The sequence below is a fragment of the Rhynchophorus ferrugineus genome, unplaced genomic scaffold, assembly GCF_030347505.1.
Source record: "Rhynchophorus ferrugineus isolate W39M unplaced genomic scaffold, kcgeb_rfMv2 rfM3, whole genome shotgun sequence".
NCBI lineage: Eukaryota > Metazoa > Arthropoda > Insecta > Coleoptera > Curculionidae > Rhynchophorus > Rhynchophorus ferrugineus.
The window spans coordinates 45630398-45649128 of record NW_027472582.1 but is presented as its reverse complement, the minus strand read 5'-3'; the positions used below and the strand labels follow the sequence as shown (position 1 = coordinate 45649128).

The 18731-nt window shown below is 31.8% G+C and overlaps 1 protein-coding gene across 3 annotated transcripts in view; it reads left to right on the top strand.

The window, feature by feature from the left end:
• Positions 1 to 18731, top strand: part of Fas2 (neural cell adhesion molecule fasciclin 2) — a 528885-nt gene that overhangs the window by 442815 nt on the left and 67339 nt on the right. For all 3 annotated transcript variants that reach the window (XM_076401113.1, XM_076401112.1, XM_076401111.1), the window contains exons 3-4: positions 12964 to 13096; positions 17749 to 18011. In XM_076401113.1, the coding sequence (XP_076257228.1) occupies positions 12964 to 13096; positions 17749 to 18011 (396 nt within the window). The remainder of the gene's footprint in view (positions 1 to 12963; positions 13097 to 17748; positions 18012 to 18731) is intronic.

The following is an 18731-nucleotide window of genomic DNA, read 5'->3' as shown; positions in this document are numbered from 1 at the left end:
GGCTTTATTCATCAAGGTGATCTCCATCAAGATCAACACAATCATTCCAGCGCCGGTTTAACATTTCAATACCACTTGTGTAGAACGATGTATCTTTTGCATCAAAATATTTTCAGCTCTTCATTCAAGTGAAATTTATTCCCGGTGAGCATTTTTTTTAGGTCGACAACAGCTAGTAGTCGCTGGCGAATATGATGAATGTGGGAGCAATTCGAATTTCAATACATATAGTTTTGCCTTGATAAAACGGCCTTGATAAATTGATAAACGGCTTGAAATGTAATTCAGTGTTGATGCTACTTCCCTTCTCAACATAGTCTATGAATATGATATTTCATATATCCCAAAATACCGAGGCCATAAACTTTCTAGCCGATTGTTATTCTTTCGGACCATTTGGACAAGGTTCACCAGTTGCTGCCCACTCCGATGACAATCGTTTTGATCCCGGAGTGAAGTGATATCTATGTTTCATATATTGTCATGTATCGATGCAAAAATTCCGGTTTGTTACGTTTAAACATAGACAAGCAATGCTCATAATCATGAACACGTTCTTGTTTTTGGTCAACAGTGAGCAAACGCGGCACCGACTTTGAACAAAGCTGTCTCATAGTCAAATGCTCATACAATATAAAACCAACACGTTATTTTGATATCTTTACAATGTTAGCTAACTCATGCAACTTCACTTTTCGATTTTTGAAGGACAGTAATAACTGAAAAAGCGATGAATACAATAAAACTGGCGCCATCTATGTGTTAGGCCCGGGAATTTTCAGACCATGTATATATAAGCTTGAAGTATTTTAAATGCAATGCTTCTTCAGGCAAAGACGAAAGCGTGGATCATTTGCTGGAAGCCTCATCGGTTACAGCCGATAGTCAACAGTAGCGAGATTTGTGACATTAGCAGTAATACGTGTTTACATTGTATTTAAATTGCATGCAATTATATAGCCACAGCAATTATAATTAGACTATAATTGAAAAAATGCTTAACAGATAGTTATGTGAACAGTTATGGAATAATATGAGGACACTATGAGGTCAGGAAACTATAATTGCTCTAAATATTTTCCTGTTATTTTTTCCTAATTACTGTATCTTGCATTTCCCTCTCGGCCTAACCCTCACTTAATTCATAAAATTTATCCTACTACTGTTTATGTGGCCAAATAATTACCAGATAATTACTACGATAAAAAGCGGCCAACGTCAATGATGTCCAGCGTGATAATTAATGATCGAACTAATTTCCATGGTAAATTCTACAACCTAAAAACAAATTAATAATTAATGTAATATATTACGATTAATATTTATTATGTGATATTAACACTACATTAATTTAAAAAGGAATAAATCAAGTGAATAATATAATAAGCTGGTGGTAGGACTAAAATAAAATAAATTTGCTGGACTCGCAATTCTTGTTCTTAGTAGATTTATATTCTATTTGTTCCATCTTATATTCAACATAATTTTTTCCTAAACTCAAAATTTCAACATCTCTCCTTGAAATTTTAAGTATATACTCACATTCGCATGACGTGAAGTGATATGCTCCAATGTTAAAGTATATTATTATTTTTATTATTATTATTATTATAATGACAGAAGCTTCGTATTTATTCATAACACGGCGGCGTATCAATATAAATGGGGCTATCCATATTTATTACTACCCACTCTTTTTCGGCCTCTACAATTTTTAGGGAATCATATGGCTCGGTGAAAGGAGCTAAGGTGAAATTAATTGGCGATGGTTACATGATGACCGTGATCGTTATTTATTGATGTTATAAAATATTAAGAAAATACAAATAGACAAGATGGAGTGGTGCAGTTTTACCTGAAGAGACGCTTTGGAACTCGATGGAGGCACGTCTGAACTGAACGATGCTCAGTGACAGACACTGTGAGACTGACCTGTACTTTTGAGTTAAGCAAGAAGATTTACTTGAGTATTGGAAGTATTTTGATACTAGTACTTTATCTGCTCTACACTCGAGATTTTCCTACTTTCAATGAAAATGTTGTTACTACATTTTCAGATAACGCTGAAATCGTAGTCTTTGGGGGTAATAGTAATCGAACATTTACAAATAGCTATTGCCGAAATACAATTCTGGACAGAAAAATGAATAAAAATTAATCAGAGAATATTGATTTTACCAAAAAACCAAAATTAGCAAGTATTCCCGTATGGAAATACAACCAAATATCTTGGTACAGCTCTTGATGTTAAACTCAAATGGATGCCACATGTTAAAAAAAAGGTGTGAAGAATTCAAGCTGAGATACAACAAATCTACTGGTTATTAGGTATATATTCAGCCCTGTCAGTATATAAGCTTTTACTTTACCAACAAGTGTTGAAACCATGTGGACTTATGGTGTTCAATTCTGAGGTTTTACCAGCCAAAGTAGTAGAAATATCATACACTCATTCAAAAGCAAAGTACTGTGAATTATTGGTGATGCTCCATGGTCCATTTATAACAACAGCCTGCAAAAGGACCTGAAGGTAGAAACTGTCGACAATATTATCAAATCAAGGGCTCTGCCTAAAGACATGAATAGAGGGTCCATCAGCACATAAGCACAATAACAAGTTGTTATCCAGCTCCTAGATAATGACGGTTTAGTCAGAAGATTAAAGTGAGTAAAACCATTTGATTTAATGTAATGAAGTAAAACTCAATTCACATTAAAGCAGTGACATATATGTTAAGCCCAAAGTTTATATCGTAGAATAAGTACTTTGTAATTTCAAACCGTAGCAAATTAGGACAAAAACAAATAGCTTATTACTATTAATGTACTAGATTGCTATAATAAATAATAAAAGATTAATTAAATAATTATCCCATTACACATTGTAAACTAAAATATGGTCGTTTCGATATATACTATATTTTTACAGCAACGACGACTAAAATAATTCATAACCAATAAAACATTGAGCCTATTGAGAATAAAAAATGTGTACTCAATATGTGTATAGAAATATAATAAATACCGACATCTATACTTTCAGCAGACTCTATCAGATGTTCATTATTTTTTATAACTTTTGCCATCTGTTTGGCCACATGTTCACAACGTGTCGAACAAGAAATTTGTTGATTTCGCACTTCTTCAGCTTTTTGAAACCATGTGCCAACCAAGCTATCAATTTGAATAAATGGTAATCAGAAGACGCTATGTCTGGTAAAAAGTTGCCATTAGAGCTCTATCAGCATATCCTTTCCAACTTTTGCAACACGTATATACGTCATTTAATTCAATTGTCACCACTAACATTTTCATTCGGTTTTAACAACTTGTCATAGACTACAACTTGCTGGTTCCACCATATGCATATGGTCATGAACATTCCGCCGATGTGTCGATGTGGATTTTGCTCCTGGACTAATTTTTTTTGCGCTTAGAATTATAGTAGGCTGACTTGTCATTGCCAGTTGCAATACAGCACAGAAAATTCTTCTTGGCATCTGGTAAACAATAAAACCGCCGTGTTTCAATGATTCGAATTCATATAGTTCATCATACGTTGTTCTATCACAAAAAGAATCTGTCTGAAAGTTCTTTGAGCTAGTTTTTGATCCAATAAGTCTTGCATTTCATTGTCTCCAATTTTTTTTGCTCTTCCAAGCCGTTCTTTGTCATGTTTTGTGGGTTTCGACAGTAGATTTATTCAATATCAAACAACAAAAATAACGGATTTTGAGCGTTTCCCATCGTATGTAAACCTCTAGTAACAATTGATTCATCAACAGCTAAACTGTCTGTCTGAAGGATATTTGCTTATAAGAAATATATCTTGCAATTCTTCGTCATGAAACTTTTTTGGTCCCCCAGGTCATTTTTTTCAATGACATCAAAATCAGTATATAAATCATTGAAACCTCATCATCAAAACCGACAACTGAGTTATGACGGAGAAATACACCTTAAGTTTCTAAAATTATTTTATTTTTTTTAATTTTTTTCACTAAATCAACAATAATGGACGACGAAAATGTAATTTTAAGTATTCTATGGTTAGCATCTATATACACTGAATAACTCAATAATAAGAAATAGAAAACTGCTATTTTATGTAAAAAAATATCAAAAGCATGAAGTTTAATAGTTAGGTTAGTTATCTAACAGTTGTTTACATTAATGTTTCGTACAATCGCCAATCGACAGCGCTTATCAAAATACATGTAGGCATCTAATATATCAAGCATTAAAATGGATTAATCTTGTATTATTGATGTATTTTTTATGAAATTTACTTCCACGAATATTTACTTTTTTCTAAACTGAATGTTATACATGAAAAATATACTATTAAGTTGTAAAATGTAATTGATTTAATTCATTTTTGCTATAATTAATTTAAACAATTTATTCAATTGCGATCATTTACCGAAGGGCCCTTGAATATTGCACGAAAACAATAGCAAAAATCTAATAACGTTTTTGCGCCAGACCCCAACATCAGAAGTAGCATAACGAGTTGTTTTTTCTCTCGTTTACGATCCGTGTTTTTTTTTTGCCTCATAAAAAGTCAACAATTATTAAAATGTTTACTAGGGTTCCGGTCTCGACTCTCTTTCCAACATTATCCGAAGCCCTTAAAGCCTCCATTTTGCGTAATATAGGAATATATAAAATGTGATGTGGCTCTTTTACGATTTTGTTCACGTACCCTTGCCTAAATATTTAGCGTTCTAAAATAATAAGCGCTTCGAATTATTATAAGAGAAACAAATCTCTCTATTGTTTTCGTTATAAATGGTATATCATTTTTTTCTTCTCCATTCTTTAGCTCGAGAAATTGGATTGCTCAATAGATGATAACATTTGTTTTCCTTTGAAAGATTTTTTTTTTAATTTTACAGACGTTAAACAGGATACTGAATTATAGCTAGCTTATTTAACTAACTCTTATTTAACAAAAATACTTCATAATTATCTTCAGTGTCACATCATATTAATGATACTATCATATTAATAATACTAACTAATAACATATTAATAACAATAATTCACAACAATAATTATTAATAAGTCAATTGCCTTATTTGATGCCATCGATGGGGTTGTGTGTCTATTCATCAGATATAAGAACACACTCGATTTGTTTTTGCCAGTATCATTGTATCTTCATCAGTGCTTTACTTATTTGGTAATCATTCATCATGAGAATGTTATATATTCTAAAGATTGTGTTAATCCTTATTATCGTCAAACCTCATCAATTAGTACTTGCATTACAAATCCTATTTGTCTTGTGCATTATTACCCTGATTTCTCATGTAATTTCGTCTTTGTTTAACATTTTGACCAACTTGTTGAGTTTATTTGAATTCAAATACTCAAATTCCAGGAATTGACCGTTTTTTCGATTCTTTTATTATGTGCTTTTAAACGATTTAGTGAGATAAGAGGTATTTAATCTCCAACTTTTACATTCCTGAATGTTGCCACATTCATTTTAAAAAAATGCCGCTATGACATCCACTTGATTTACGCCTGTACCTATACACCACAAGTACTTGAAATACGTTTATCAATATATCAATAACTGGACGAAGAGTCTGAAAAATGCATTAGAATATTTTTTAAATAGTATATGTCTATATCAAGAGAATTTTTTAAAAATAATATAACTAAATAACAACGAACAGATGAGATGAGAATAGAATTGGACCAAATCTGGTTAATATCTTCTGAACGGACGAATTTTGGTATGCCAAAAGGTGGAAAGCATGCTCTTGTTTATTTCATGTTCAGTTATTCTTGGTTTCTCGAATCACACGTGACCATGTTTAAAAGCAAAGATTAGGTTGAATATTTTAAAGTGAATTTATGTTTGTTTTTAATTAACAGTTGTACTTCGTAGAATGTCATCGAACAAATGGAGATATATGTTAAATAATTTGTGGGAAATTATAATAAAATTGCGGGTTAAAATAAAGTATGTCTCTATTTTTCGTTTAAAATGATTATATGATTAAAACATTTCAAACTTTATGTCTTGTAGTGATTTATTGTGTATTATTGTCTTTTGGCAGATAAGTATAGAAAAGATATTGATAGAATATATAAAAATTTATGATATTAGAAATTATAGTTTAAAGAAATACGAAGCATATCAACAAACGCACTACAAAATGTTACTAATGTAAAACTACAAGTCAACTTCAAAATATTCTTCATATAAAAGAAGTAAGGCTTCTCGCTGTGTTTTTCTTTTTGTATATGCCATTTTGTTATTTTACCTTCCAACCGATCACAATAATTAGACAGATCATATTAAATCGCCTGTTAACAACATCACGTGTCATATCTCTCTGAATGACATACTTGGAATAAACAGTAGACAGTAAAAGACCTCGCCATCCATGACTATACAAGTTTCTATTGGCTAGGACTGCACATGCGCACTTGTTCTAATATAACCTGACAGTTTTCAGAACTCGCATCCTTTTCTGCCACGCCTTCCGTACCACAGTCTTAGTTGTTACATTTTGTTGAAATAATATAATTATTTCATAGACAGAATTAGCATCAAATAATGGGACAATAAGTGTATAAGGTATGAATTATTAGTAAAATATAATTTTTTTAGAAGTCTACAATTTTGTAGATTATAATGGAAAAGTCAAAGGATATTTATGGTCATTTTTAGGTTAATTTTGTACATACATTTTTTGTTGACGTCAAATAATTATTTCATTCACAAAATTAGCGGCAGATAATGCTAAAATATTGGTATAAGTTATGAATTATTAGCAAAATATTAACATTTTATAACACTAATTTTGTAGATTGTTATGGAACAAAGGGTATGTTAAATAATATGAAAACAGAACTTATTATATAGCATTATGCTATATGTATTATTTCACTGTTTTTCTTACTTTTAGCAGTAAATATCGGTCAGGAGTATTAATGAATACTTAGGAAAGGTGGATTAGGCCTACAGGGGACACCATCACAAAATTAAAAAAACGCGCCTGGAATTCTACCTCATAGGTGGTGTGGAGAGGAGTTCAATCTAAATATAATAAAGAAGTTTACAAACGAATAACCTGCTGTCTTTTTTGTTATAGTTCCTTTAATATATATTCTTCTTTTTGTAATATTTCGTCATTATTTATCTGCTCAGAGGAGTTATATAAAACCGAAAGATATAATAAATCACAAAGCTTCAAATACTATGTTATCAATTTCTTGCAACTTGATACTTCGCTTTTTTCTTCTTTTGAACTATCTGTAAAATCCGAAAGATATAAGTATAATAACAAATAGACAGAAAACGTATACAAACATGACCATATTTCATTCTTACCTTTACTATAATCTGCAAATAAGTCCTGTTTCCATATTATTTAACATAAAAATATATCCTTTGTTCCATAACAATCTTCAAAATTAGTGTTATAAAATGATAATATTTTATTAATAATTCATACCTTATACACTTATTTTCGCATTATCTGTTGCTAATTTTGCCTATGAAATAATTAGATTATCTCAACAAAATGTAAATACAAAATTAACCTAAAAATTACATCTAAACCACAACTGAGACTGTGTTACGAAGGCGTGGTAGAAAAGGACGCGATTTGTGAAAACTGTCAGGCTAGATGATATCAAGTGCACATGTGTAGTCCTAGCCAATAAAAACTTGTATAGGCATGGATGGCGAGGTCTTTGACTGTCGTCTATAAATAGTCATATCGGAAATTGAAGCATGCGCAAATACTAGGCCGACAATATACTGGGGCATTTTAGAGTATACTGAGGTTAAGTACTGTCATGCTGCAGTATGACAATAAGTATACTTCTCATCATACTTTCACCCACAATAATATTGGTGCAATAAAGAAAGTTTGTGATTTTACTTCTAGCCTTTCTGCTTATGTTAAAAAAAAATGAATAAATTATACTAATAATACTTCTTTTATTAAAAATTTCTCACTAGAAGGCTATAGAAGAAACTACAAAGAAAAAATTGACCCAGGTAAAAAAATTCATGCATTAGTCACCATATTTGAACAAATTTCGATCGTCGAAGAATAGAAGAATAAGAATCCTCTGGAAGAATAACAAAAGATAAACCTGCGTCATTAATTTTGTCAGACTTTTTTTTATAGGAAGGACGTTTTAATTAAACGCCTCATCTCAATTTTTTTTATTTAAGCATTATGAAAATAATAACTCTTCATACTTATTAGGGCTTAATCTTAAGAAACTCTTAATTTAACGGCATTAATACTGAAACAGAAACCAGAATGGTTTATCTTTTTTAATTAAAGCAAGTTATTATACGGTTCCTTTTGTTTTCCCAAGACATTGTCTGAACAAACAAAAAATAACTATTTTTATACTTTTTTTCATATTTATTGTCTTGGTGCTTCTTTTGTTAAACTTTATGTAGATTGTGTAAATCGGAAATATGTTGTTTATAAAATAAATTGACTTATCAATACCAATTATACTTGCGGTCTTTTGTAGTGATGTTTTATGCTGTATAATTGTATAATATCCAAAGGAATTCCATTCTTACCACGCGTCGGATATATACGTATGCTGTTTAATTAATTTAAAATAAGGAAGTGACACATGCGCATGCATCAAACGAAATTCGATTAGAATTGTACAGTTGAATATAAATAAAATATAATATGCATGTGATAGTACTGGACTAAATGATGCTAATTAAAGAATAATTCATAATAAAGTCAAGATAACAAAAAAGGATTATTTAATTATATAAACCAAAAAGTGTTCATTAAAAATACCAAAGAAATGTCGACACTCGCAATTGAATAATTCCGGTTTTGGATTAAGCCTATAAAAAAGTGCCAATAAAAAAGTGATATTTCATAATTCTAAATAGTTATAATTGAAATATATTATCGTAATATTTCATGAAACCAGTATACTATCTCCATATAGCTCCCTGCTCCCATTATATATGTATATAGCATTATATTTTTATAGACCATAGTAATACAAAAATATCTAATGTTTTGAAGATATCTCTTCTTTTGTAGACCTTTGTAATTTGGGAATGCTAAAACTTTGTAACAGACATTAAATTATGCATATTAGAATTTGGAGGTAATTAAGCCGAATCCCCAAGGTATCCCTTAAATTTATATTCTACAATTTAAATTTAAACTAAAAAGTTATAAAACGCGTAGGTTATGTTTCATTTGAAACCCGCAACGATCACAAAACACCTTGCTGTTATTCTTTGGAAATAGATCATCAACGACGTCGGTTCGTTCGTGTCTTACTCCGATCTAAAATATGGTGAAGGAAATATGGAAGGTAAAATATGGTGACAAAATATCTCAAAATATTCTATTTGGATTTGCCGCCATTTTTGGAGAAAATGCGTCTTTATTGTTGAACAATAATTTGCAAAGAATGATTTAGTACAAAATCACATTAATCAATAAATCTCATGTTTACCTGGATTGTCTCGTTAATCGTCGAAATATTTGTAATTTGTAACCCATTTGAAAAATCAATGCATCCCTGTGTCACTATTTGGTGCCAACTTTGGAGAGGGGGCTTTACTTCTTTAAAAATGAAGCTGGTCAAGTTCTTAAGAAGACGAGTCATGTGCAGAAATTCAAATCAAGAAATATCTAAATTCGATAATATTAATATGGACGACATATCGTCTCGCCAAAACCGTGACACATACCATATGATCCCCGTGTACTCTTTCGTTTTGGTGATTAGAATTAAGTCTTTAGATCATGAAATTTAACAGCACTTAGTTTCTTTTTATGGATTTATTTGAAAAAAATATACCCAAAACCACTGGTGTATTAAAACCGAGAATTGAACACTGTACCATGGAAAATTTTAACGGGGCAGTCCGATACTTATCACTACGCTATTGTATATATGATAATTGAAAATGGTGATTCTGATGTCAATGAGAAAGAAAGGCCAGGATAATTAAAAAATTTCTAAGACAATCAAAACTAGACAAGTTAATTGCCTTATTGGGCGATAAGTCAGATAAAACTACTAAAGATTTTTCAAGCAGCTTATCAGTTTGTAAATCAACTGTATCCAGACGTTTACATGCGATGGGAAAGATTGCATATGAGGAAAAATAAGAGTTTTCTGTGGCCTATTATGACTATCAATGAAAAGTGCAAATGTCATAAATTAGTCCTGGAGAATCACCCACATCGACATCGATGCGTAATATTAATGGCCATAAAATTTTGCTGTGGATTTGAGGAAATCAGCAAGATGTAATATATTACGTACTACTAAAACTTGTTATTGAAACTGTTACTGCAAATGCCTATAGAAATCATTTGAATACATTGATAAATTAATTGAATATATTTTCACAAAAAAAGCATTAGCAAAGTAACCCTCTTGTTTGACAGCGCTCGGCCACTGTCGAAAAAAAATTGGGAAAAAGTAGAAAATCATGGAAAATATTTTAATTAATATATGTTTAATTTTTTTAATCTGAGAGAATATTCAGGGTTCATGTAAACATTTAATAAGTCTATTAGGAAGATCTTATGAGATGAAACTATATTGAAATTGAAACTATTATTTTTCAAATAGATCGTTTTAATAAAGAAACGCCTTTGACAGTTTTGTCAGGCGAATGGTCTTAGTCAGAGAGAAATCATCAACATCTAGATGTCAACTAACTTATTACTTGCTTTAATCGCTTGCTTAATTTGCTCATTTCGATTCTATGGTGCGTTTATTGTTTATTTATTTTGGGCGTCATTTTCAGTATGCCTGACGTAAGAAGTAATGCGTTTAGATTTTTATAACGTTTAGAGATTAGTTCATTAGTATAATAAGTCGGTGGTACATTAAGTAAAATTAATTATCAATCTAGAAATTGTTGTGTACCTGGATATACAAGTAGTAAAGAAATGCGAATAACTATTATTAATATTGTTTTTAAAAAATGGTTGATAATGTTAAAAATCCCAAACTAACTGGATTAAGTATCAAAAAAATTTATGCTCCTTACAGTATTATGTTTTGTTGTAAGTTGGGGTAAGTTTATTCATATTAATTTAAATATTTATTCAGATAAAATATCAAATATTTATTTTTTAGTTTTACAAATTAATCCCCTTCGAAAAAACATGCAAACAAAATAGAGCTATGCAAACAGCGATATACTTTTTATTTTGGGACCAATTATTTGATAGTAAATAGTAGTTACTGAATGCAAATATTTTAAGAGAGGATTAATCGAAGTTCAGTATACTAGGAATTTTGATGCAAAGCAATTCAGGACTTAAATACTGTTTATTGCCCAAATAAGAATACATTTTTTAAAGTGTCATCAATTAAAAATTTAATAACTATCTTGAACCCTCTCATTGCATTAAAGAAAAAAAAATGATGATTAAAACTACTTAAGCAAGACAGTTTCAAATTTTTTTGGATCTATTGGAGCTCCTGAATTATATAGATCCTTCAGCTAGTTTGTTTGAGAAATCATTTAAAGTGCTCATCATCAATACATGCAATACTAACGGGAGATGTATTACCAAGAGCTGAGACTTATTATTACCAAGATTTCAACTTGACTCTATACTTTCAATTCCAGATGTCCCTATACGAACAAACTAGGCAAGGCAATATCTCATGCCCCAGAAAATTGTTTTATTATACTATCAGTGACCTACATGTTTTATTTTTTATCAGGCGATATTGCCACATCGATAATGTATATAACATATTTTTTGTCAAATATCTTTGCAAATTGTAAATTTAAAACCTTTTAATTTCACGCTACAAAATAATCTTCTAGGTAGAATATTAAAAATAATAAGGTGCGCCATATAATTTAAGACTCCATCTAATTTAAGTTTGTTTTCAGTATAAAAAAAAACAAAAAGACAAAACTCCAACAGATCGGATTAAATTGATGGCACTAAACAAATATAAAAAAGGGAAAAGACAGAAGAGATTTACAGATTATATTTATTTAATTGAATTTTATTTAATTTTTTAAATAATTTTTGAATTTATTTCAGAAATTAAATTGATTTTTATTTAAATTTTATTGGTCGATAACACGTGACGTTAGAGCTGTCACCTGCTAAACTTTGTCAATGAACAAATCAAACGTCTTCACAGCAAATCGTTTGTGTTTCAGGTGCCTATAATAGAGATTTAAATTGACCAATCAAATTACTTGAATGGCCGATATAATTTTTTATATTAGTCCTGAATATAATAAAATAAGATCTACAAGAACTGAAAGTCTAATGAATATAGTGTTTTGTGCCTTTTCCTTCTTTTTAAATTAATATTGTTTATTTTACGACTTAAATAAGGTACGTGAGTTGTGTTTGTTGTATTTCGTTCTATGAAACACTATAAATGTGTCTCGGAATTTTTAGAGAGGACGTTAAAAGGTAATGAAAACATCTCACCAGCCAAATCCTAATTCAATTTATCTAAGTATGCTTTACTGCTTACAACCACCGTAATGCCGGAAAAGGAAAAATCAGGAGTGTTTCGGTAACCAGCTTTATCGACCGTCTGCCAAAGTTAAATCGCTTAGTTATTCGGTTGTCTCCTTTTTATATACTTTTTCTTCCGCTGTTTTTTCTTCGTTTTCTTACATTCCCTATCTTATGGCACGTCTCATTTAATCCATTCTGTCGATATATTTCTCGAGGACAATCGTGGGTACGTACATGGATAGTAGAGGAAGTGATGCCCATCGAACAAGCGATAAATTTAATCAGAATATGATAATAACTAAGTCCTATTTTACACAATTATAAGACACAATTTATATAAATAAATACTGTACTTTAAAATATATATCCTAATTGGTTATTCTATAGCATAGAAAATATACTTTATTAATTTTTATCAATGAGACACATGAGCTAAATATAGATTAACATTGACATTTTGTTGCAGAAACTGTCCACCGATTCAGGAGCCATGCTGATATTCCCTGGACTAACCGAACAACAGGCAGGAACGTACAGCTGTCACGCTAATTTTGCCAATACCGAGCCATTGTCGGCTTCCATCGAAGTTAGCACGTTCGGTAAGTTAACTCTGACATTGTACACCCGTATTACATTCCGCATGAAGTTGCCGCGGATGAACGAAACCTGTGTTCAGTGACATAACAATAACTGAATTAATACTAAATTTTATGCTAAGTTGTTATTTCACCCATATTTATATTAATCAAGAAGTTTCAACTTTAGTTTGTTGTTTTAAGTGAATAGTTAATTAAGAAATCTAACATATGGAAATTATTTAAGTTTCAAAATTATTTTTTCCATACTGAATGGTTACTGCTGTTTGGTTAACAAGTGATAAGTGGGGTAGAGGGAGCTGTTAACTATGTACTTTAGCTCGCTTCGAAGTTCGAAGTATTCAAAGTGTTTTGCCGCATGATAAAAAAAGATGTAGCCTTACCTTCAAAGATGTTGAAGAGGGTAGAAAACACTTTGATAGGCCACTTAACACTTTATCCACACCCTTTTCAGGACTGGCAAAAACACTAAAAGCGCTCATCATACTTTTATATTTTACCCCAAGACTTTCACATCATTCAATGACCGCCTTTTTATCAAGTTGAGGCGAAAAAGTATAACTTCCAGCAAATGCGATTTACTTTGTATACATTCAAACATTTTTAACGCACTGAAAAAGGCTTTGTTCACACTTCGATGAAACTGAAACCTATTACTGAGGCTTCAACATGAAGTTGGTAACAAATATACCCGATATAATTTAATAGACAGTAACATCTGAATTGTAGACCATTTGTCATTGGCTCTGGTGCTTGTTAAAGCTCTGAGCTGGTCATTCCTACATTAAATATCTCTAACAGTTCACGAATGAGTCTCCGAGCAGCTGTTCGGTCGTTATTGCACTTTTTATTCCCTTTAGTTTCCTCTCATGTTCACGCCCTGATCTCTAGCTTGGCCGCTTTCTTGCACGCTTGCATATGCCTCCTCTTGGCTGCTATTCTGGGTTTCCCTCTTTTCAAATTCGATCACCGTTTCGGCCCAAACGTTGACCTTTGTAACAGTTTCCTCATCGACTAGCCCGTCTTAGTTTCTTAACTGGTAGTTCCCGTCGGCTGTACGCATGTCTGCAAGATATTCGCAGAGTCTATCGGTCTCCTTCAATTTGAATCTGTGCAGGTAAGCTTGCATATTACCGTGGCCTGTCACCAGTTGCACGGCTGCCTGCTCAGTCCTATGTTTCCTGTCCCTACTTGTTGGCAGTATTTTTAACGGGTTTTTTGTTAAAATCTTTGTTTAAATAGTTCCCAACATAACTGCCACCTTCTTTTTATCTCTCCTTCTTTGATCCTTTTGATGGTTCTGGTGCTGATCCATCCGTGGTTTTCCAGCCCTATTTATATAATATCTTAGCGACATTTCACTGCCGGTTTTCTGCAAATCTAGCAAGGTTGTTTTGATGTCGCATTATGTCCTTGTTTCGTATGTTCGCGTACTTTTTTTCGTATGGTGATTGGTCCCGGAAGGCTTGTGTCCCGTACAAGTTCTATGTCTTTCTGTGTCGCCACGAATTCTGCCGCTCTGGAGTTGGATTCGTCTTTTATTCTAAGACTCATCTCTTCCTTGGCGGCTGTTCCTGTCTGTATCACAATTCTTATGCCTGCTTTCTCTTCTTTGTCACAAGCGTCTGTCCATATCTTGGTGGTTTCGAAGCTGTTCATCCGATTTTCCCACAGTTTCTCCCATGGCCATGTTGGGGTATCCGTACTTTTCTGCAGCCCACCTCTGGATTTCGGCTTCCAGGTATAGGGGTGGTGTGCCTGCTATTACCTGCAAAGCGTCGTTCAATGTGGTTCGATAGGCGCCTGTGATTGCTAACAGTGCAGTTTGTGCTGCTCCTAGAGCTGTCCTGGTCCTTCCCATCAAGGCCCTGTATCCTCATATTTCTGCGTCATATAATACTGCGGGTTTTATAACTCTGTCATATATTTGACGCATGATCTCTGGTAACCTGGGGTTGCTTCTTCTGCGCAATGTTCCCCAGAGACAGTAACATCTGTTGTGAATCCTTTAAAATTAATGTACAGGCCAATATAATTATCTACATATTATACATAAAAGGTGGGGCAAAAGTACCGCTACCATTTTGATTGCGCGCCATGTTGGTTATGTGACGTTTAGCTCAGTTTCGCTTTAACCATTGTGTTGTGTAGACATCCAAATTTTATTATGGATGATCTTGTGGCGTATATCATCGTGTAGGGTATAGTTGACTGGGTATACTTTTTCCAAGGTACGGTTGTACACTATATATTAACGATAGTATCCTAATAATATTGCTAATATCCTAACATCTTATTCTAATAAGATGAAGGGTACAAGGCGAAAGGGACATCCTTCACCCGGCGGACGCTAGTGTTGTTTACAGTATGATGTTACAGTCTACAGAGACTGTATTATATTTTGGCGTGCAAAAGTAAGTATTTTCATACGATTTTTTTTGTCAAGTGCTCTTTTACTCTTATAGGTAGAATAACAACTTGTTTTCTATAAATGTATTGAGCTATAATCACAATAACAGTGATGTGATTAATTTTTATATAGGTTAAAAATCTACGAATTTATATTTGTACATTCATCGGAAATACATTTTCACGGAAAAACAGGACGCTTTTTAAACAAACTCTATACAACCATTATATAGGGCCATCTGTTGGCTTCTTTATAACAATAATATTGAAACTACATCTGAAATTATTAAGATTGTTACTTACTCAAAGAAAAACAATTTAAGTTGACCCGACCCCAATCTCAGAAAATAGTATTATAGCGACTTTTTAAATATCATTGATTTTTTTTATTAGCATGTCTCGTAGAACATAAAATCGCACTAACCCTTGCTCTTGGTAATGAAATATCTAGTGGTAATTATGTGGTAACAAATTTTGGCTAAAACGTTCAATAACACAAGTCTGCAAAAAAGGAGTCCAATAGTAGTCTAATATCATTGATTTGCTCCAATTTTCTTGGTATCTTTTCTCCATCTTCCATCTTTTATCTTGATCTTCACTCACATTTCCCAAATCTTCCCGAAAGTAGTTAAGGTGGGAATGAACAAAAATGTATTTTTAGACACATTTTAGGCAAACTAAAGCTTAAAATGTCTTTAGCATTATTTTGATAATTTATTTGTAGTTATGGCTTTTAGGACCCTAAAAGCAATCAAAATTTTAGCAAAAGCAAGTTTTGAGGATGTGCCATGATCATGTTTCACGTTATAAATTGTAGTTCAATCATAAGCTGTATAATATCTGGTCCGATGGAAACGCCTTAATTCATTTTTGCCTCTGACAGGCCTGGAAACTTTGAAATTACGTATTTTAAATAGTCTCTAAGTCTCTCAGAGATCTTTGGGAAGTAATTTTACAGATTGCTTCATCAACCTCAACTTCATGTACAGCGGTGGTAAAAGAAAATGGTGTGGAGATACAAAAATGTTTCGTGGAGGATTTTATTTTCATTAGCTCCCTCGGTGGTCAACTCCTGTTCATAATCCATGTTTTCGCCCAGCTCGTCCTCTGACCAAAGATCACATAGACACAAAAGCAAGGGAATTTTTGAAACCCAGCTTGTTCCAGCAACATGCACAAAATTTTAAAATTTCCGCATACCTGCGATAGTCTTCATATTTAACTTTGTGAAGAACCTTTGAGGTTCTTTGAGGTATATGAAATGACCTATAGAAATTTATGCATAAAAGCCTCCGTTGTGAAACAGAACTGCTTTAAAGCTTTGATAAAACTATGGAAAAGCGACATTTTGCTGTATCCTATTGGATCTTAAATTTAATTAATCTTACTTTTAATTACATCGATCATTCAATATTGGTGCAATAAATATCTTGACATTGGGATGTTTTCCATACTGTTTTCATTTCCAACGTACCAAAAATACATATAAATCACTTTTTGTTGTAGACTATTAAGAAATAGTTAATTTTTAAGATACCCTTATTTTATATTTTTATTTTTTATATTCTTATTGTTTTTTATATTTTTTCTATTTTAGTTATATTTCTAAAATATCTTTTAAGGTATAAACATCACCTAAAACGAAAATTGGCAAGATAATTTAATACGACTTGTTATAACTTAATTACAACAACTTAATACTATATTTTCGATAATTATCTCTGAAAACAAGTGTTGAAATAATGTCCGTTTCTTATGCCGTCAGTCTTAATTCCATAATCAAGGAAAATATAAAAAATGTGGTTATATTATTTCTAGCAACAAAATATTGCAGATTTACCAATCTCTTATAAAATTGTGTCAATGTCATTATATAATACGCATACGATTATAAAACATGATATATGTGTCGCGAGATCTAGTTGGTAAATGTGTTACGATGACTGGTTACCCCAGCAAGTCTCTAACTCGTTAACTCGTTGCATTCGCTATAAAGCTTTAATATAACATGACGAATCGATATCAACTTACCCGTCAACCAGTTTTTATCCGATTGTTGGAAGATATTAAATAATTTATGACCATAGGTCAATCATAATATTGAAAATTATGAAACAATAGTAGAAATTTTTATAATCGTAATTAATATTAATCTAGATTTAACATACTAGATATTAGTTTCTATACTTGACTAGATTTAGTATTTTCCTTTAAATTTTAAGATAATATTGCCTTTTGTTTTATAGTTGATGTGAATTTTGTGGATGCACCTGAAAATCAGTATCCAGTGGCGGGTACTAATTCCATCATAAAATGCAAGGTGAATGGTAATCCTTATCCAACCATCGATTGGTACAAAGGCGATCAAGCCATTGGAGAAAACACGCCCAAATATTTCCGTCGAGAGGATGGACTCTACATCACCAATGTTACAGAACAAGATGATGGTATTTACAAATGTTCGGCTGTTGTTCCAAGTACTGGTGTCTACAAGATTCGTAATATTAAGGTAACTTCTTTTTATATAGCTGTATTATGTTATTATTTTAATTATATTTGCTAATGAATCTGTTGTGTCGATTTTATTTAATTAAATTAATGCTGTTATATTGATAAGGATAGAAACTTAAAATTCATTACTGAGTAAACCCCGATAGTCTTGAAGCGAACAAACGCCATTTTTGCTATGAACTTATTTTAGCTAAAAAATAGTGTATGGTTGGATATAACCTGATGTTTAATGATATACAGTATTTTGTCGACTAAATATGTAATATTTTTTGTGTAATAGAGCTTTAAAATTTGAAGAACAACGGCGGTTTTTAATTTGGACTCCTATCATAATAGTTAAGTTAATGTAAAAAGTCACCATTTCATTTATCTTTCTCACAAGGGGAATAAATCGAATAGCATAAAACAGTAAACAAGAGCTATAGGATCAATCAGAAAAATAAAAACTGATTTAGTGACCTATGTTTCGATAAGTTTGATGAAAATTTATGCTAGGAACAAAAACAGATGAACATTCAAAACTAGAACAATATATTTGGTAAGTAATAAAATAAATATAGCTATTCATTCTAGTTTTACTAAAAAGTTATTTTTGTGAGATATAATAAGCTCTCAGGCAAGTGTTTCGTCTAAAACAACATGTTAAGGAAGATTCGTTTAAGTTGGATTCTTTAGTGATAATTGTACTCTTTAAATTCGCGTCAAGCCACAGAAAATT